The following is a 20,458-nucleotide window of genomic DNA, read 5'->3' on the forward strand; positions in this document are numbered from 1 at the left end:
CAAGTTGCTCCTAATTTAATAAAAGGTGGCCTCGTGAGCATCTCGACTGTATTAATTGAGACGCATCTTCCTAAGGAAATGTATTTAAAGAAAAACGTGTGTGCAGCCATCAAATATTCTAATATTTCTCCCTTTTATATCCCATGGCTATATAAAAACAGCTATGGTGACAATGTGAATATCCCTGCCTAGAAATCTCCTTGGAGGAGCGATACCAACTTTACAGTAAAACTGGGAGGAGTGGCAAATTGCTTTCTATGTATTTTTAAGAGTTTGTTAATCGAGTCCCACATACAAACAAGTCGAACTAGACAGTCTGTGCTGGCAATAATATGAAAAAATGAGTTTACTTCAACTGCATATTCTCTTCTAGGTAAGAGCTCACGGTCCAGGTCTTCGAGGGGGCCTTGTTGGAAAACCAGCCCAGTTCACAATAGATACCAAAGGGGCAGGAACTGGAGGTTTGGGCTTGACAGTAGAAGGCCCGTGTGAAGCTAAAATCGAATGCTCGGACAATGGTGATGGAACGTGCTCCGTCTCCTACCTGCCTACGAAGCCTGGAGAGTATTTCGTAAACATCCTCTTTGAAGAAGTTCACATTCCTGGTTCGCCATTTAAGGCAGACATAGAAATGCCGTTTGATGTGTCTAAAGTCATTGCCACAGGGCCAGGTCTGGAACGTGGTAAAGTAGGTGAGGCAGGGCTACTGAACGTCGACTGCACGGAAGCTGGTCCCGGGGACCTGCGGGTAGACATGGTGTCGGATGCTGGTTCCAAAGCTGAGGTCAGGATTGATGATAACAAAGACGGGACGTATGTTGTGACGTATGTGCCGCTCTCAGCTGGCATGTACACGATCAAGATGAGATACGGAGGAGAGCAAGTGCCTAAATTCCCAGCCCGAGTCAAAGTGGAGCCAGCTGTGGATACAAGCAGAGTGAGAGTGTTTGGACCAGGAGTGGAAGGGAAAGGTGAGAATAACTCTTGTTATCTGAGCTTGTAGGACTTGTGGTCCTTTATCCCACAGAGTATTCTGAGCCTTAAATGTTCTAATAGCCTTGTGTGTTCCCATGGTGACCCTCAGATGAGGGTGTTTCGTTATGTTTCCAAGTGAGTTGTTTATCATGCTGGTTCAAAAAATGTTTTGTTGACGGAAATACATGCGGTTCTTGAAGTGACTCTTCAAAATGTATCCTGCAGATGTCTTCCGAGAAGCCACAACTGAGTTCACTGTGGATGCTCGACCTCTAACCAAGGCTGGTGGCGACCACATCAGGACACAGGTCACGAGCCCGTCTGGCTCCCCCGCGGACTGTCTCATCCAAGACAATGCCGATGGAACATATTCAGTAGAGTACACGCCATTTGAAAAGGGTAACCTCTGGGTTTGTTTTTTTTAACTTGAGAGGGGAAGACTAAGAGCCAAGCAGCTCTTCTGACACTTTAATTTGGCAAATTGCTGAGGTCTGCCAGTAACTTGTTGGCATCTTAGCAAGATTTTTGCCGGTGGAGGAGCTAATTCTGTGGGAAGTAGCTCTATTTGAACTGGAAGAACTGACTTTGATGGTAACTTGGCTTCAGAACAACAGTGCGTAGATGGCATCTCAGTTACGAAACACTACTGAAGTCTTGTGAAATGCAGGAGGAAGCTCTTACCCCTGTACTGACATTTAAGTCTAGCATCTTGTAGAAGTGATGTTAAGTGATGGGAATATTTAGGGAATTTGGGATGTGTTTTCTGCCTCTAACAGGTCCGCACACAATCAGCGTAACATACGATGGCGTACCTGTGCCAAACAGTCCCTTCAGAGTGAACGTGACAGAGGGCTGCCATCCGTCACGTGTGAAGGCACAAGGACCCGGGCTCAAAGAAGCTTTCACAAATCAGCCAAACGCCTTTTCGGTTGTCACCAGGTAACTGGGCCTACTTGATCCTTAAGGAATATCTGAGGGAGGGAAGAGTGCAGTGGGCTCTGTGATGCAGAATGCTAAACCCAGTACAAATATCTGTAAAAAGGCCAAGCTGTGTCCTCTTGATTACTGTGTGTGCTACCTCATCGTGTACCGAGTGCTCTGCTCTGCAGAGAATAGGAGTTGATAGTAGTTGAGGATAAAATTCTGGGAAAATGCGAGTGAGGTTACGCTGAATGGCTTTGTATGCCAGATCATGCTGAAGGCTGGACATCAGAAGTTGGGTTACTGCGTTTGCCATAAAGGTAAAAGTGCAGCCAGAGCATGTGAAGGCCACGAAGCTGCTGCTAGAAGCCAGCAATTCTAACAATGTGTGTTTCTGTCTTGCAGAGGGGCAGGAATCGGTGGCCTTGGAATAACTGTTGAAGGACCTTCAGAATCTAAAATTAGCTGTAAAGATAACAAGGACGGGAGCTGCAGTGCCGAGTATGTTCCTTATGTTCCAGGAGACTACGATGTTAACATCACATATGGCGGAGAGCATATTCCTGGTAAGAGACCCTGGCTCGGTGGCTTTTGGAAGAGGGAGGGTGTTGAGCTAAGGACTTGCTGCCTTGGCAGCATCTCACTCATGCTGGGGGATGTTGAAGTTTTGACTTTCTGCTTTTCTTGGGAATTCAGGCAGAAACAGCAGTGGCGTTTGTTCCTCACACGCGACAGGGAAGTGTGGAGCACTTTGTGCTGGGGTGCGGTAGTTTTGAGAAAGGGCTGTGGTCTCCTCTTATTTCTGAAATGGGCTCTGTGAGGATGTAGAGGAGCCTCATCAAGACTGTAGCACCCGCAGGAGGGAACAAAAAAGTAGGTACAGATGGGTGGGACAGGGAAAGGGACGCTAGCCCTTGACAAATAGCTGGTATTATGTGCAAGTGTTGTGTAATCCATTAGGTCAAGAAAATAGCCTTTTGGTATGCGGATGCCTGCAACACTCTGTTCTGCAGTAAGATGGCCTAATGGGTAAGCTTGTCATGGGGATTATATTACACACTGCAAGTATTGGTCACTGCAGAAAGAGTTGTAACTGTTCCCTAAACCAGACATTTACCTATGTGTGCATTTACATGGGATGTTAAGCTGAAGTGAAGTAAGTTCAAGGAATGTTCCAGGTATATCTGGCATCCAGCAGTTCATGATTGAAAGAAGGATATTTTGCTTATATAGCAAGAATTAAGTGCTCCTAAATGACAGATGCATTTTGCTGCAATGTTCAAGTTCTTATGTGCTGTCACACAGCATACCTGTAGGTATTCTTTCCTAGACAGTGTAAGTGAGCTGATTCTTTCTCTTTGGTCCCATTTTATTTCTCAACATACTGAACTTGGTAAAATAGGAAGGAAGGAAGGAAGTGCTGCATGATGCTTGTTTGCACTTCTGGTTTCTTTCATGCATTTGTTTTCTGAGGTGTGAGAAGCAGGTGGATCACAACTGAATTGTTGCATAGACAGACAATTAAAATGTGGAAGCACCATCATTACATTTCTGGCTTTTGCAGAAGCAGAGAAGTAGCGTGGAGACTGTGAGGTTGTCATTCAAGTTGAGAGATAGGAATAAAAAAGCCCAAGGAAAAATAGGGAAAAAGACCTTTGGTTCCCTGTAACTGTTGACTCTGTGGTGTTTAACCCTTGCTGCATTAACTTCCAGGCAGCCCTTTCAAGGTTCCTGTGAAGGATGTTGTGGATCCCAGCAAGGTGAAGATTGCAGGACCAGGTCTGGGAACAGCTGTTCGAGCCAAAATCCCGCAGTCCTTCACTGTAGACACTAGCAAGGCAGGAGTAGCACCCCTCGAGGTGGTGGTGGCAGGACCCAGAGGTAAGAACCACAGTACTCCATCCAGCTCTGCTCACATCTCTGCATTTGGGTGGGTAATGTGATCCTGACCTGGCTTGCGGAGGTGGTGATACCACGTGAACAAACATTTTTCTCTGTTCCTGTTCATGTGGTGTGTGCACCTTGACAGCTGACCCGTGTGTTGCGCTGTCAAAGGCGGAGAGCTGTGTCCTAGGCAGTGCTGCTTTGGTTGGTGTCTTTGGCTTTATCCTAATCTTCAGAGATGGAAAAGTGAAGTGGGTAATCATCACTGGTGAACAGCTGTGGCTTAGATTTAGACATAAAGAAGTAAATCCAAAGCCTCACGCGTGGTGACTTGGGAAACCTGTGCCACTGGGTTGCAGGAGTCTGAAATATGGTGGAACCCCTCAGTAGTCCCCAGAGAGCAGGAAGGCGCTCAAGCTATAGTGTTGGTGTTTGCCTTCACTGAGGAAGCTGTGTTGGTGGCATGGTATGTCAGCAGTGAGTGCCCTTTAGCTGCAAGTCTCACCTTGCTGGGAGGCAAGAGGTGCTTCCGCACTTGAGTGTCACGCTGGTGTGGGTGCCCTTCAGGTAACGCTTCTTTGATTTCAGTGGATGAGACGGATTCCCAGGGATGGCATTCCCCACTGAAAGCAATTTCGGATTCCTTTAAAGGTGATCCAAAGGGTGACACTGAGACAGGTTTGAACTCTCACTAACTCCTGTCAATTTTGGCTCTCGGAAATCCAATTGGCAACAGCAAGAATCATCTTGGGGAGGGAGTGGGAGCCAATGATATTGCTTTTAGGCTTTGCATGGCAACTATACATTTCTTTTGTGTGTGCTTTACTGATAATCCTTCTTGTGTTTTAAAGCCAACTTGTAATTGTAGATTGCTTTGTATGTTGATCTGAACCAATATGTCACATAATCTGTAGTAGATTTAGCTTAATGCAAAATGATATAATTGATCCTGCTTTCTCAGGACTTTGGCAGCTTGCAGGGCTCTCCTGCCTAGGCAGCGAGCCTGCCTTTCCAAATACCTGCTTGTGAAAGACTCATGTTGGTGAGTGCTACACCCTAACTGGCTTTAGGGCTCAATTCTGTACAGTGAATCCCAGTAACAATGTGTCATCTTGGAGGTGACAGTTCAGGCAGTTATAACCATTACTCATTTTCTTTCTCAAAAGATCTTCAGTGTATTTTGAACAATTGCTTTTGACCTGGACTGTATAGAAAGGCAGATTTTTCTCCAGTATTTTCATACTAGCTTTTGTTTACAGCAAGAAGACCGGAGCCCAGAGAGTGGTGGACAACAAATCTGTTTTAGGTCAATGGCTCTTGAATCCAAAATAAGGGAAACTGATCACTGATCCATGCCTGTTGCTTTCATTCAAGAAAAAAACAAAACCAAACAAAACCCCCCTGAAATTTAGCTTGTTGCAAACTGTAAATCAGCAATGCATCTTGGAGCTTAGTGCAGCAAATGGCTGGTGAGGAACTGAGTTTTAATAGTGCAGCTGAGAAAAATTGTCTGTTGCTTTTTTAGGAGTTGTGGAGCCTGTTAATGTAGTAGACAATGGAGATGGCACCCACACGGTGTTATACACCCCTACGCAGGAGGGACCCTATATGATCTCTGTCAAATATGCTGATGAAGAGATTCCTCGCAGGTAAGGTGATGAATATAAACTTAGATGAACTGAAGATTCAGTTACCTGATTGTGTTCTCCTAGCACATGAGCACCATTTGAGGGCTAGATGTGGTCCTTTCTACTTAACCAGTGCAGCTCCTTGCATGACTTCAGGGTTCAGTGGTCTACCCCTGCAGCAGAGATGCTGTAGGGGAGGTGTGTCCCCACCTCAGCATGTGCTGCAGTAGCTATCAGCCATTGACTTAGCAGGAGGGGGCAATAACAGGTTTCTCTTTAAGTCCCTTCAAGGTGAAGGTCCTTCCTACGTATGATGCCAGTAAAGTGACAGCAAGTGGACCAGGTCTCAGTTCCTATGGCATACCAGCCAGCCTGCCTGTGGAGTTTGCTGTGGATGCTAAGGATGCTGGGCAGGGACTTCTGGCAGTACAGATCACTGTAAGTAATCTCAAAAACAAGCAGGAGTGGAAATATGTTGTTCTAGGAGGGCACGAGTGGCTGCTATTGGAAGTGTCCACAGCTGTACCCTGACATAGCCAGTGTCCTGGAGACTGCGCTGCTGGCTGGACTTTAAGCTCTGGTACAGGGAAGTCTTGCACTCTGCATTTGTAAAGTTCTTCTGGCTGCTTCTATGAGACTTCTGTCTTAAAGTCATCACCCAGGCTATATTTGGCTCTTGGTTCACCTTACACTGCAGATGCCCAAAATGAGATAAATAGTTTGTTGTAAGATGATGAAAATGCTGGAATTTGAAATGGAGACAGCCTTCTAGCAGTGTAGTTCAGCAAGGCCGTGAGATAACATCCACGCTGAGCATTACATGATGATAAATTAGCAAACAAGTCTCCCTCAGGGCTGCCAAAAGTCATAAGCTACTTAAGGAGGTACTACAAGACTGTTTTTATTCAACTTCGTTATTGCTCTTCCTGAAATTTCTGAGGCCTGGACTCTGTAGCTTCAGCAAAAAGGTCTCTGGTTAGGGGGCCATAAAGCACATTTCTCAGCTCTGGCATGCCTAGGTCGTGGCGTGGCCAGTTGTACTTGCCCTTCTGCATTCTTGCTCCCATGCTTCTGCTGTCCCACCACCTGCTCAGGTGCAGCAAAGCAATTGCCTTTATTTTGGCATGCAAGTGTGCTCTTAAAGGATACAGAATGCTTATCACAGCTCCCAGCCTGGCCATGGCTTTGAAGATCAAGTTCCACAAGTCCTGCATGGTGGGAACACGTAGGCAGTCCTCCTCAGGGCATTTGTTTGCTTTTCATTCTGAACTGTTGAATGTCAAACACTTCGCAAGCTTTCCTGAAAGGAGTAAGCTCTTTCGCGCTGTACCTAAAATCTCAAGTTCCTTGCAGTTTATACTGTACCCTGGGTGGTGTTAAGTCATAAAATACAGAGTGGGGTCAACATGCCATTCTCCATGAGCAGGCCTGGAAGACTTTCTAAAATGCTTCAGGCTTTGCAGCTGATGAGTTGCACTGAAAGCTGTAGCTGAGGAGTAGCTTTGTTGGAAAATTTTGCACAATGTTGATCTTGGGCTTAGATATGAAAACTTGATGCTGAAGCTCAGATCTGTTTTGTTTGTGCACCTTTTTAATTCTTGTGTTCAGTGTTAAAATGATACTTGAAGGGACTATGTAGACCTGCTTTTAACTGTAGACCTGGCGGTGTGTCAGGAGCTGGATGTCTCATCCATGAGGGTTGACAGCAGACTCCAGCGATGCTGCCCGAGAAGTCTTAGGTCAGTGGGAAGCAATCTGGCCAAAGCCATCCAGTATTTTGTCAGGACAGAGCTGCACAGGCTGGCTCCTGATCTGTGCCTAAGGGATCTGGGAAATGTTCTTTGTTTCCAGCAGCAATATGACAACAAAGCCTAAAACTGCTTGCAGTTAATATTAAGTTCATTAAAATGGCTTGCTACATCTCATAAACATTCTTGTACCAAGAAAAGGATAGGTAATGATAGAAGTGATTGTTTTATAGTGGTCCAATACCTTTTTGCTTCTAGTAGTCTATTCCTGGTACTAGTCCTTGAGTGTAATATATTTAACCCTTGAAAAGATACGGTTCTGAATGTTTGAGACTGACTAATTATGGTTGTGAACAGAGTTGCTGCCCTGCTAAAGGAAATCATAACTAACTTAGTAATACCTAAATCTTCTGCTTTGCATTCCTCAGGACCAAGAGGGCAAACCCAAGAGAGTGGACATTCATGACAACAAGGATGGCACTTACACAGTCACCTATGTCCCTGACAAAACGGGCCGCTATACGATTGGTGTGAAGTACGGTGGAGATGATATCCCATCTTCTCCCTATCGGATCCGGGCATCTCCAGCTGGGGATGCCAGCAAGTGTTTGGCCACAGGTGAGTGTTGGCTCCTCTGTGTTGCTTTTGTTTGTACTTGGTGTAAAGCTGCCTTCTGAGCATGGTACAGTTGATGTAATGGGTGTAGAAGATGCTACAGACTTGTGTAATCTGTCTGCTCTTACAAGAGGGGTTTTCCTAAAGATAAAGAAGCGCCCACCCTGTGGGTGAGCAGGAATCTCTTGCAGTTGCTAGCAAAATCTTTCAAACTGACTGGGTTGTTATAAACAGCCAGAATCAACCAAAGTCTGATACTAATTTTGGCCTAGATAAATCCTGCTGAGAACTGTAGTGAGGTTGATTTAAAAAGAACAGATCTGCCCACGTTCACGGCATTGTGCTCCTTGCACTGTGAGCATTGCAAGAAGCTTTTCGTTCCAAGAAGGAACAGAATTAATTCCGAGTGTGTAAATAGCTGGCCATGTGCTTCTACATTAGTAAAGCCTGTTCAGGCTGGGCATTATTAGTGAAGGTTTCTGCTGCTCTTCTGTCTGGTCAAGGTTGGCCAGGGTCTGCACAGACTTTTGTAAGGTGTGGGTGGAAGGAGGGAACCTCAAAGATAAGTTACTATAACTCAGAAAAAATCATTGCCTCAAAAATCAGTGCCTTGGTGTAGGGGGGGGACTCCAAATTTGCTGCCATAGGAGCACAGATACAGCTTTGACCCTTACCCATTATCGGGGTGGGTGGTCATTGTCAGCTTTGGGCTGGCCCCCATGGCATGCTGCCACCTCCCAGCTGGCAGAGGCTGTGGCAGGAACTAGTTAAAGAATGCCACTGAATGTTAAAGCCCCTGATTTTAAAATAAATAAATTAGGCAAGACCAAATTGAGCAGGGAAGCTTAATCTGTGGTTGTAGACCTGTGAGAGTGTGTGGGCATTGTGCTGACCTGCATCGTGCAGTTAGAGTGAACCCAGTGCCTGTCCGGCAGCTGGCAGCTCTCAAGCGTGCTTAAACAGAAATATATTGCTGGCACAATGGAAAACACAGAGCGGCAGGTATACCCTTTGCTTCAAAATTTGTTTAAAAGAGGCCTTAATGGCTGAATCTGATACTCTTCCAAGTAACTCAAATTGCTAACTATTCAAAATAACTGTGATGGAGGTTGCTCTCAGATGCCAGCTTAAATTTCCCCTTTCCGAGAAGTGCCTCTGACTTTCTGCTGTAAAGCTGAAATACAATCACTGTAGGAGTAGGTGCTGGCATACCAGCAGGGTATTAAAATAGCAGATTTGTTGCCACTTGAAAATGAGCCATTTACCTGGTAACAAGTAGCAGTTAAAGGCAGGAGTATTAACTATGTACTGCAAATGAGAGTTAATAGTTCTCATTTAACCCCAGTGTTCTTCAGGCTGGATCTGCTTGCTACCATTTGGGCATTGTTTCATGATTTCCTTTTTTTGGAGTGTGTGTCAGAACAGTGGAAATTATTTGTGGGTAATGTAGGAGGAAGCATGGCCATGGCTGCTACTGTGCGCTTCTATAGCTGCTTACACCGGGAGGTTTATGTGAAAGCAGTGATAGCTGAGTCGCTGGCTAGGGCAGAAGATATAGTGCCTTTGGCTCTGCATAAAGGAGTATGATGATAAGAGGGTGGGTTAAGGCATTGCTTTCTTCAAACTTTGCTTTTTTTTTTTTTTTTTCCCCCCCCTCTGTTCTTATCCAGCCTGTCTGATTTCAGAGCAGAGGGAAAGCTGATGGCTGGCTCTTGCAAGCCGCTGTGCTGACCAATGCTATGAACATCCCTTGTTGTGCTTCTGCTCCCAAAACCATGTCCATGGGTCCCTGGGGCTGGCATTCTGGTGCCATCCTTCCCAGGCACCTCGCAGGCAGCCTGACTGGGGAAAACTGTCCTCTAAATGCTTTCTGTAACGAAAATTGCCTTGTAGGTCCTGGAATTGCACCCACTGTGAAGACCGGTGAGGAGGTTGGTTTTGTGGTAGACGCCAAATCAGCAGGGAAGGGAAAAGTGACATGCACTGTCCTGACGCCAGATGGGACAGAAGCTGAAGCAGATGTTGTTGAAAACGAGGACGGGACTTACGATATCTTCTACACTGCTGCCAAACCAGGAACCTATGTGATTTATGTCCGCTTTGGTGGGGTGGACATTCCCAACAGTCCTTTCACAGTCATGGTAAGCCAGCTCTTGTCCAAAAATACCTGCCACTTGGATTCTTGCTTCCCTGTTTTATTTAGTGATAGGTTAACTCCGTGTGCAAATGTTTTTTCAGGCATTTACTAGACTAGCAGGAGCTAATGAATCCTTGTTAGTTGCAGAGGATTTTTTGAGCAGGCAATACAGTTAGGTGAAGAGTAATAGAAGCCATCAGAGAATGAAGACGTGGATTCTCTGAACAAATTCAGTTTTCATTTCCTGACCATGTAGTTCTTTTTCTAAATGATGCTTAAGAGTTGTCGTAATCTGCTTCTGTAAATAATTACTTCAGCCATTGTCAGATACGGAGCTCTGACTTGTCTGTTTCTCACTGTTTATAATGTTGACCCAAAAATAAGAAACAGTTTGTTGACAGATCTCAGGAAAGCAGGCTGTTAGCTCACACATAAAAATGATTTGCAAATGCTAGTTAAACTGTTATGGCCAAATCTCCCTCATTCTAATTACATTCCTTCCAATGTGCTGTTCTTCAGCATGTTCAGGTTTAAAAAGCAAACAAAACCCCAGCCTATATCAGGAGCAGACTAGGTGCTTCTCAGGGTTCTCAGAAGCCCTTCACATGAAGAACAGCTCTTGATGTCAGCAAAAAGAAGTCTTGGTCTTGCAATTTCAGCTGAGGCAGCACATCTCAGTCTGTGAAACCACACGGCGGTGCTTGTGCTGAGTTTGGAGTCCGTAGGCGAGTTCCCGGGGCCGGGCACACCGGTGCTTCCTACCTGCCCCCCTGGCAGATTGCCACTGGTGTCTCTGAAGATTTCCATGAGAAAAAATTACTCCCTTGGTCACTGCTCACAGCTCACCGCAGAAAATGCCTCTGAAGGTCAGGGAGCCTGCTCCTGGCCAGACAAAATTCCCACTTCCTAGCTGCTTGATACAGGATGTGTTTGACTTGAGTGTCTCCGCTGGGGACAGCTAACAGTGAAACAGCAGTATTTCTGTTCTGTATTGGTTTTCTTTAGTGGAGTCTTTCCACACAGGAGTTTCCAGTGGGTGGTTTTGTTAGGGTGGTTTGCCATGGTGTAAGTGGGCAGGAGGGGCTGGAGTGGCTGAGCCCTGCTGGGCTGCGTGTGGGGGCGTGAGCCTTGGCCGCCCTTGTTGGATTAGATGGGGGAGGTGGGAATTCGCAAGTCATCCTCTTGGCATGCCTGGTGGGAAGGGAGGCTGTGCGGGGGGGGGGTGGAAAACACATTTTGGTGTCTTGACGACGCCATTGTAGCTGTGAATCAGAAGAACAGCTTTGCAGCTCTGACCGGACATGGGCTGTGTCATTCACCCAAGTGCATGAGCTGGCAGCAACCTTTGCACGGTGGCACCTCCCTGCCTCCTAGCTTGCACACTGTGCTGCACAGCACTTGCATCTTAGCTTAAACCTCTGGCTTCCCTCCCTGCACCAGTCCCATAAAACAGCAACTCTAAAATTCAATTCCACCAGTGTTTAGGCACTGCTTTCCAGCTTCCCTCCCAGGCTCCCACAGTGGCACGTACTGGCTTTGTCCCTTTGCTGTGCTGCTGGTGGCTTTCCCTGGTTCCTGATGCCTGTGGATAATACAGGCATTTCTCATCTCCCCTGGCTAGATCCAGGTCGTTGCATTGGTGAGAGGGATGCGCGGTGGGAGGAAAGTGCTGAGGAGCTGGAAGGAGGTGTGCGTTCTGTACTGTGAAAGGTGGGGATGTCTCTGTGCCAGAATAACGCCTGACCTGCTTTTACCCCTGCCCAGGCTGTAGATGCAGATGATGCTGCCGTGAGGTCGCAGGAGCCAGTGGGCGCCTCCCCCCCCGGATTCCGCCCTTGGGTACACAATTTTTACATTTTTCAGCTGTTTTTCCCCCATCTGTGTTCCATTTCAGATGACAGCCTGCTTCTTGGGACTGCTTGAATCGCTCTGGTCATTGTGTTAATTCTTTCTGTTTGATCAATTGTTCTTGGGATCCAGACCTTGTTTTTTCTTTGCTTTTTGAAGGGAGTCTCCAAATAAACTCTTGTTTAAACACGAAGTGGATCAGTTACGCCTACAGCTTCTACTTCTGCAATTTCTACTGTTGGCAAAAGCAACCTGAGCACATCACTTTGTTTTCTGAGTAAAACAGCACAGTGTCTTGAGTCCAGAGCTGCATTGTGAAACTTGTTTCCTTTGTCCATTTTGTGTTGCAATCACTCTGCCCATTCAAAAATCACTTTCTCTTCCAGGCCTAAAGCAACTAAATCCTTTCAGATGGAGCCACTTTGGGTCTTGTGTGCGCTACATTGTCTTCCATCCCTTTGTGTTCCATTTTTACCTCTAACTTTTTTCCAGCATGTCTTCCATTCGCACCATGTTTGATTTGCTCTGCTCTGCGGTGTGGTGGTGTTACGAAGGAGAGCTTGGCTGGACACGGCTCTCGCTGAGCCTGATCCTGTGGCTGGCTACAATAGTCACCACACACTGTCTTCTGCTTGTGCTCACAGGAGTTGCTCAGTGCTCCTTTGGGTCTACCATCCTTTTTGAAGTGTCCCATCTTTCTGCTTCCTTTAGGTCACAGAAGAAGCTTACGTCCCAGTTGGAGACATGAACGGCATGGGATTCAGGCCCTTTGATATGGTTATCCCTTTTGCTGTAAGGAAAGGAGAAATAACAGGTACCTGGAGTACGCATAGCCTCTCGGGGAGGTTTTGCTTTTTGTTAGCGTGTTTATCCATTTGCAGCTAACAGGCTGGGTGGTCTAGACCACAGCGTGTGGGGGAGGATTGTATCCTGCCAGCAACGTAGTTGTTTAATTTCACATCAAGTGGCACCCGCTGAGGGTGAGTAGGATACGCCCCACGGATGGTTTGAGTTAAATGAAGGGATTCTTGGTGCTGCCATGGTCCTCATGCTAGGCTGTGAGCTACTGCACTGTAGGACCCGTTGCTGCTTGTTCCCTTCTGGGGCAGCTCCGTGCATCCTTGATAAGCTCCACTATTTATTTTGTGCAGATGCTGCAAAGCAGCCTAATCCTGCATTCCTGTCACATACCTTCTCCAAAGCAGGCGACCCCTCTCCCACAGGTCTGGCATCCGAGCACATCACTCCAGTAACACCCCGGTTGTACTAAGCTCCCGCATGTGCCGACTCTGTCCCCTGCTGCCTTCTAGTCCAGCAGTCCCACCCCAAGCCCTGGTCTGTCCCTGCTGATGGGTCAGTTGATCTTTCCTTTTCAAAAGAGCTGCAGGAGAGGGAGCGCCTTGTGATGAGGTAGATCAGTGCCTTTCCTGGGGCTTGCTGTGAAATATCAGTGGCTGAAGCAAACAGCCCTGCCTGTGGAGTTTGTAAGGTCACAGGACTGTTTGCCAGATGTCTACTGCTGCGTTCTATTCATGTAGCTTAAGTAGAAAACATGTCTGGTTAGTGTTCCCATTAGTCTCTTATTTGTGCCTGTGGGTAAGGAATTTAATGTTTTAAAATGCTTGTTTAAAATGGCTAGACAATTCTTTGTGGGTGGGAGAGGGGAAGCAGGCAACTTCTCCTTCTGTAACTCCCATGGTGGCTTTTTGTAGGTGAAGTACACATGCCCTCTGGAAAGACGGATACACCAGACATTGTGGATAACAAAGACGGCACAGTAACAGTGAGATATGCTCCTACTGAGGTCGGGCTGCATGAAATGCACATAAAATATATGGGAAAACACATCCCAGGTGAGTCTTATAAAGCAGGCAACACAAATCCAGGTGCAGTGTCCTGCTGATCCACCCTTTGTTGAGGTTTCTGTAGCTTAGTCGTATCCACTGTAGTAAGAACTGCTCAGTACAACTTACTGTTCAGCAGCAGTGCATCTGCAAGCAGTCCAGAGAGAAACCAAAGCAAAGGGGTAAGTGGCACATGTGAGCTTCCATTGTGGTTTAATGTTACCAGCCAGGCTTAAAATGGATTTTGGTTTTGGAAACTAGCTTTTGTGGCATTTTATTATGAAGAAGAAACATACAGTTTTCTAACTACCACTTTTTTCAGGTTAAAATTACTGCCATGGTCCTCCACAAAACTAGTGGTTACAGTGTATGTTTATCCTTAAAACTGCATTGGCATAACATCCCCGATCTGTGGGGAGGACTAAGTGGCTACAGCACTGCAGTTACTCTTTCCATCTCATTGCAATAAAATAAAACACATGAGCATACTATGCTGTAATCTTTCTTTCTTCCTGGCTGCTTCTTAACAAACAGAAACCACTGCCTTTCATTCCCTTTCTCTTTTCTTCTTTTGTCCTTACTTCGCCAGCTCCCCAGCCGACGCTCTGCCTCGCTGGGAGGCTGGGGCTGCCCTGCAGTTCTCTGGGCACGCTGGCTGTGTAGGGTTGGAGCGGAAAGGGGCAGATCTGCAGGAGGATGTGTAGATAGGAGACAAAATAACCTGCAGCACTGCCTGAACTGGGCTGCTGGTTCTGTTGGTGTACAGAAACACAGGGTGACTTTACTGAGCTCACTTCTTCAGACAATGTGATGCTGGTGCTGCTTCGGTATGGTCAGCACTTTGTGCAGATGTAGCACCTCTGTAAGTACCAAGCTGTCAGATGTATCGGTTCAGTAAGACCCTTATCCTGTGCCTGGACAGAAGGATGATGTGCTGTAATGTTTCTTTATTGAAAGCTATCATGAATCAAACCTGCTACTGTCTCAGCTGCAAAATCTAGCTTTGGACTTAAGAGCTATCTGTGCGTGTTGTTTTTTTTTTTTTTTTGAAAACCCTTATTGGCTGTTGGTGGCTGTACTTTTTGTTCTTGTGCATCAGCATGCTTAGCTGATGTGAGGCTGGCAAATATGTTTTTGGATACCCTTCAAATTTGCTAGTTCACGTTCATTGAGTCAGACAATGCACTATGCTAGTGCCTAATTCTGAGCTACCAAAATTCGGGATCTGTGCCTGAACTGAAAGCCTGCTTCTGAGTCATGTTCTGATTTAATGTACTAAAAATAAACCTGTAATGAATAAGACCCTTTACAACATTGTTGAAGTTTATCTCTGGTAATTTGAGTAACATTTTGTCGTGACTGAATGTGGAACAAACTGTGGGGAAGTGTCTTTTGAGGATGAAAGGGGAGGCTTACTCATTTTTTTTTTTAAGAGCATTGCAGTCACATAAAGGTTCTTCAAATATCAAGTAATGAGAATGGTATTGAGGAACGTGGGTATCAGTAAGCATAAGATCTTGTTGGGTCAGGGCAACTTGATGTCTGTTTTGTTTTTGTAGTGCAGACCACTTAAAAGTGCTTCTTTTGCTTTTTTAAAATTTTTTTTAATTTTTTTTTTTCTCCTTTAGAGAGCCCTCTGCAGTTCTATGTGAATTATCCCAACAGTGGCAGCGTGTCTGCTTATGGGCCTGGCCTCATTTATGGGGTTGCCAATAAGCCAGCAACTTTTACCATTGTCACAGAAGACGCAGGAGAGGGTAAGTCTGTTCTTTAAACCTCTCCTACCTGAAGCTAGGAACTCTTGGAAGTATAATGTGCATGGTCATTAATTTGCATTCATCTGTCCAACTGTGAATTTCATTTGCACAAGTCATTTGTGTCGCAACAATCAGGTGAAACAGATTTCATCAAGCTGGAATTTGAAGTAAAAAATTGTCTTATTACTTCTTCCTGAGAGCAGCAGTAGATGTACTCTGTGGTACAGGGTGCAAATGATTCATTTAATTAATAGCAAACTGAAGGCAGCGTAGATCTATGGGATGATGACTGGATATGGAATCACTGGTAGGTAAATCTAGCAGACTGAGTAGAGTTGTGGTCTCAGTGGATTGGCCTGAGCTCTTTTTGCTACTGTCCTTTGAAAACATGCATCTAAGGTACATTTTCAGTACCAAATACTCTTTGGACCAAGTCTTTGGACTCGGTGTGCACAAAGATTTACAGAAGTTCTGTTCTCCTTGGTTCCTAGGTGGGCTGGACTTGGCTATTGAAGGACCTTCAAAAGCAGAGATCAGCTGCATTGATAACAAAGATGGGACATGCACAGTCACATACCTGCCTACTCTGCCTGGGAACTACAGCATCCTGGTTAAGTACAATGACAAGCACATCCCAGGCAGTCCCTTCACGGCCAAGATCACAGGTATGAAGTTTCAACTTCTCGAAGCACTCCATAGTGATAATTAACCTCTGATAGCATGGGGGACCTGGTTTGTGGCAGGAACATGAAATCCTCTGACTTGTTCTGCACTTAACCTTGTAATATTTTCTGACTTGTTTCTCTTCATTAATTCAGATGATAACAGAAGACGGTCCCAGGTTAAGCTTGGTTCTGCTGCTGACTTTTTGTTGGACATCAATGAGACTGATCTCAGTCTCCTAACAGCCAGCATTAAAGCCCCATCAGGTCGTGATGAGCCTTGTCTTCTGAAGAGGCTACCCAATAACCACATTGGTAAGCTCTGACAGTCCTGGTCTGAGTGCGTGCTGTGGTAGCCTCTACTCCAGTTTGCTTTGATGTGTAAAAGGACTGACTACTCTGCTCCTTCCCCAAAGAGCATTGTCAAACCAAGTGGTTGATATTGTTTGGTACAGTTGGCCAGTGACAGAAGAAGTATGAAGAATGACTCTTGTGTTAGCTTGCATGTCATGTGCCAGGCTGTGATTGAAGTGCTTTTTGTCAGAGTATGTGAATGGCTTTGTGGCCCATTTGAGAGCAACACTTCAACATGTGTAAAGAAAGTGCTCTTTCAGTATTTTATTTCTTGATGTGGTTAAGGCATTTAAATCAAGTGTAACATGCATAAAAAGTCGAAGTTTGTCACATTTCTCTGTTTTGTAGGCATCTCATTCATTCCACGAGAAGTAGGAGAACATCTGGTTAGCATCAAGAAAAATGGGAGCCATGTACCAAACAGTCCTGTAACAATCATGGTGGTCCAGTCTGAGATAGGAGATGCCAGACGAGCAAGAGTTTTTGGACGTGGATTGGTAGAAGGACGAACCTTTGAAATGTGTGACTTCATTGTAGACACAAGAGATGCAGGTTAGTTCCATTGCAAAGGGACTGTGAGATGCTGTGAGAGATGTATCCTCTAAATGAGAGCATTGTCTCCCTCAGTGTGTCACCACCAGGTCACCAGCTGCAAAGCAGGAGATGCAAATAGTGTATTAAGCATGCATGGTCATTGTTGTCAGTTAATTACTGCAGACAATACTGTTAACTTCTAAAATGTTTTGCATTGTCTTGACTGATCTCTTCCCTTAACAGGGACTATCACTGAGGCACTGATGAAGCTTTTCTTTCATTTGATGGTGCTGGTTCTAGTATCGTGTACAGCAGGAAGGAAATGAGGACAGTATTTCCTTGTTGGCTTAATATGGCGCCTTGGCCACAGTCTTTGAAGTTAACTTTTCAACATTAATGAAATAAAAGGGATATGGTCAGGGCATTTTAGGAGCTGAATGTATGCTGTGCCTTGAATATATGACTGATTAGAACTACAATAGTGTTATTAAGGCATCATGCAACTCCCATGTGCCCATTATGATACCAGCCTACTAGCCGTTGCTATGGGTTTGGACTATTTGATGTTAAATTTGTAATAGCACTATGAAAATCAGAGGCTAACTTAGCTGTATTGTAGGTTATGGTGGGATCTCACTGGCAGTTGAAGGACCCAGCAAGGTGGATATCCAGACTGAAGACCTAGAAGATGGAACTTGCAAAGTGTCCTATTTTCCAACTGTACCTGGTGTGTACATTGTGTCCACTAAATTTGCAGATGAACATATTCCAGGTAAGCAGAAGTGTTGGGCAACTTTTATGTTAGTACAACAGAAGTCTTACCTAGCTGGCCAGCGCACTGGCATTGTGGGTGGGCTGTGTCATCTGGCTCAGACCATAAGTCCCAAAGATTCAGGAAGGTCCTACCGCTACCCTCCACCAGCAGCAAGCATCCAAAACTGTTCTGGTTACACGGGTGTATCTTACTTGGATCTGACTGTTAGCTGACTCTAAAAACGCCCCCTATGACCCGCTACAAGTCAGAGGAAGCTTTCACTCCTCCCCTCCATGCAGTGTGTGATGAGCAGAGGAGGAATGACTTGCTGTGGTACTTACAGGCAGCCCATTTACTGTGAAGATAAGTGGTGAAGGAAGAGTTAAGGAGAGCATCACACGAACAAGACGGGCTCCCTCTGTTGCAACAGTAGGAAGCATATGTGATCTGAACCTAAAAATTCCAGGTAAGCAACGTCCTTATCCCTGCAGCCATAACTGGCACTTGTATAGTGTGGGTGTTCCTGAAGCAGTGGAAATAGGAACTTCAGTGTTGTTAAGACATCCTCATATGAAGATAGTTTAGGGAAGAAACACTGTTAGTGTGGTCTCGGTGAACAGCTAAAGATAAGCATAACCATGATCAACATATGGAGAAACAAATACCAGAGAGGCCTTCATCTGCTCTGTGTACAGCAAGCTAGAGAATGGGCTGCACAGCTCACCCTGTCTACAGGGTTTTAATATCTTAATGTTGGCTGTTAAGTGTTTGTACTGCTGTCTGGCAAATGGGAATCACCCAGGCCAGTCTTTGCTGGCTGCTGGTACCCAGCATCTTCATCTGCCTCCGTAGCACCTTGATAAGCTGTAAGCGGCCAGGCTTGCTGCTCAGCAGGACGCTTCTGGCTGAGTGTGCAGACTGGCATCTACATGCCTCTCCTGTCGTTTGTACTGTGTAATCACTTGAGCTCAGGTCCTGCTTCCAAAAAAAAACAAAATACGAAAACCCTTTGTCATTTTTCTAATCTGCATTTTTCTTCTCTTCTTGTTAGAAATTGATTGTGGGGATATGACAGCCCAGGTAACTAGTCCCTCTGGAAGAAACTTTGATGCAGAAATTGTCGAAGCTGACAAAAACACATATTGCGTCCGCTTTGTGCCACAAGAAATGGGGGTCCATACTGTGGATGTCAAATACAGAGGGCAGCCGGTGCCGGGCAGCCCCTTCCAGTTCACTGTGGGGCCACTGGGCGAGGGAGGAGCCCATAAAGTGAGAGCTGGAGGCCCAGGGTTGGAGCGTGGCGAGACAGGCATCCCAGGTGAGTCCTCTGCCCTCGCTGGGCTCTAGTGCCTGCTGTGCACAGGTCTGCAGCACAGGGCTTTGGTTTGTGTTGGCTTCTCCTCTTAAGAGCTTGAGCAGAGCTTAGTGTCACACCATAGGGTTGCCCCAAGCTGGGGGTGATCAGTGGAGAAACATGGAGAAATAAAATTGCTGCATCATGTGGATGGAGAAGTTTGGAAATCCGTGTTTTGGAAACCGAGTGCTCTCATAGAAGGAGCTTGAGGTTTTAAGGTGTGCTGTGCAGGGCTGACAGGCTAATTCAAGCAGTTTCTCCAAGAGATTCATGTTTTCACCTGTGATGCTGAGGCGAGGTACCATTACTCACACACAGGAGCCTGGAATGCTGCATGGTCTGTTAGGAAGAAGCTGAAACCCAGCAGCAGCAAACTTACACTTCTGTGTGCTCTTGTGTGCTTCAACAGCTGAGTTCAGTATATGGACACGGGAAGCTGGAGCTGGAGGACTGTCTATTGCTGTAGAAGGCCCAAGTAAAGCAGAAATCGCCTTTGAGGACCATAAAGATGGATCTTGTGGTGTATCATACATAGTTCAAGAACCAGGTACGTACCAAGACCAAAGTATACTGAAATAATGCTGAATCCTGCTTTCAAAGATACTAATGAAACTCACTGCTTCTTTTCTCCTTGCAGGCAACTATGAGGTGTCCATTAAGTTCAATGACGAGCACATTCCTGAAAGCCCCTACCTGGTTCCTGTCATCGCCCCCTCTGATGATGCTCGCAGGCTCACTGTCACTAGCCTTCAGGTGAGACATAAGGAAACATCTCCATAAGTTGCCACGCAGACTGATTTCGTCCTTGTTCTCCAAGACCAAAATGGTTGTCCTTTCTTCTTAGTGATAGCCTTGCCTTGGTTGGTGCTTATTTTCAAGCTCAGCTTGCAGCCAGTGAGAGGTTTTTGGCAGCTGTCTCCTTTGTAATTTGAGCTACTAGAGCTGGCCCAGCTCTGGCTAGACAGAATTTGAAGGCAGAAGGCTCAACTAAGTGTATTACAGGTGGTAACACTTGAAAATTAAAACTGAGGCTCTAGAAATAGCACTGGAGGAGCTAAAATTTGCCTTTGCCCCTGATTAGATAGAGGAGGCCGAGGAGAACTGAAACATGAACGTGAACCACCAGTGACCATGCTGACACCAAGCTACTCGGTTGGCAGGTAGACTGAAGAGCTGGGTTCCCACGGACAAGACAGTGTAGGGCTGTGTGGTTGGGATGTTGCTGCAGCCTCATTGGAGCATTCGCGTGGGCAGATGGAGGAGCCCCGCTGTGAGGTCAGAGCACAGATTTGCTCTGGTTGACGTCACAAAACCACACAGTCACAGCTTAGATGATTCATGAACAGTAGCGAATCTCAGAGTGAATCCCAGCTTTGTAGTTGGTTTGGGCTCATCTGTTAACCTCACCATATTATTTTTGTGTGTGTGTGTGGTTATGTCTAT

General features: G+C 45.8%; 1 protein-coding gene across 1 annotated transcript in view; it reads left to right on the top strand.

Moving 5' to 3' along the window:
- Nucleotides 1-20,458, top strand: part of FLNB (filamin B, beta) — a gene marked incomplete at its 5' end in the record, with an annotated part of 73,729 nt that overhangs the window by 45,191 nt on the left and 8,080 nt on the right. The window contains 22 exons of the mRNA XM_010085471.1: nucleotides 374-971; nucleotides 1,201-1,374; nucleotides 1,752-1,914; nucleotides 2,302-2,462; nucleotides 3,610-3,777; nucleotides 4,369-4,458; nucleotides 5,306-5,429; nucleotides 5,690-5,846; nucleotides 7,585-7,774; nucleotides 9,665-9,912; nucleotides 11,673-11,747; nucleotides 12,468-12,570; nucleotides 13,469-13,609; nucleotides 15,229-15,357; nucleotides 15,849-16,022; nucleotides 16,176-16,334; nucleotides 16,722-16,925; nucleotides 17,527-17,679; nucleotides 18,005-18,127; nucleotides 18,713-18,979; nucleotides 19,425-19,562; nucleotides 19,653-19,768. Of these exons, the coding sequence (XP_010083773.1) occupies nucleotides 374-971; nucleotides 1,201-1,374; nucleotides 1,752-1,914; nucleotides 2,302-2,462; nucleotides 3,610-3,777; nucleotides 4,369-4,458; nucleotides 5,306-5,429; nucleotides 5,690-5,846; nucleotides 7,585-7,774; nucleotides 9,665-9,912; nucleotides 11,673-11,747; nucleotides 12,468-12,570; nucleotides 13,469-13,609; nucleotides 15,229-15,357; nucleotides 15,849-16,022; nucleotides 16,176-16,334; nucleotides 16,722-16,925; nucleotides 17,527-17,679; nucleotides 18,005-18,127; nucleotides 18,713-18,979; nucleotides 19,425-19,562; nucleotides 19,653-19,768 (3,855 nt within the window). The remainder of the gene's footprint in view (nucleotides 1-373; nucleotides 972-1,200; nucleotides 1,375-1,751; nucleotides 1,915-2,301; nucleotides 2,463-3,609; nucleotides 3,778-4,368; nucleotides 4,459-5,305; nucleotides 5,430-5,689; nucleotides 5,847-7,584; nucleotides 7,775-9,664; nucleotides 9,913-11,672; nucleotides 11,748-12,467; nucleotides 12,571-13,468; nucleotides 13,610-15,228; nucleotides 15,358-15,848; nucleotides 16,023-16,175; nucleotides 16,335-16,721; nucleotides 16,926-17,526; nucleotides 17,680-18,004; nucleotides 18,128-18,712; nucleotides 18,980-19,424; nucleotides 19,563-19,652; nucleotides 19,769-20,458) is intronic.

This window comes from Pterocles gutturalis, unplaced genomic scaffold, assembly GCF_000699245.1.
Source record: "Pterocles gutturalis isolate BGI_N339 unplaced genomic scaffold, ASM69924v1 scaffold7690, whole genome shotgun sequence".
Taxonomy (NCBI): domain Eukaryota; kingdom Metazoa; phylum Chordata; class Aves; order Pterocliformes; family Pteroclidae; genus Pterocles; species Pterocles gutturalis.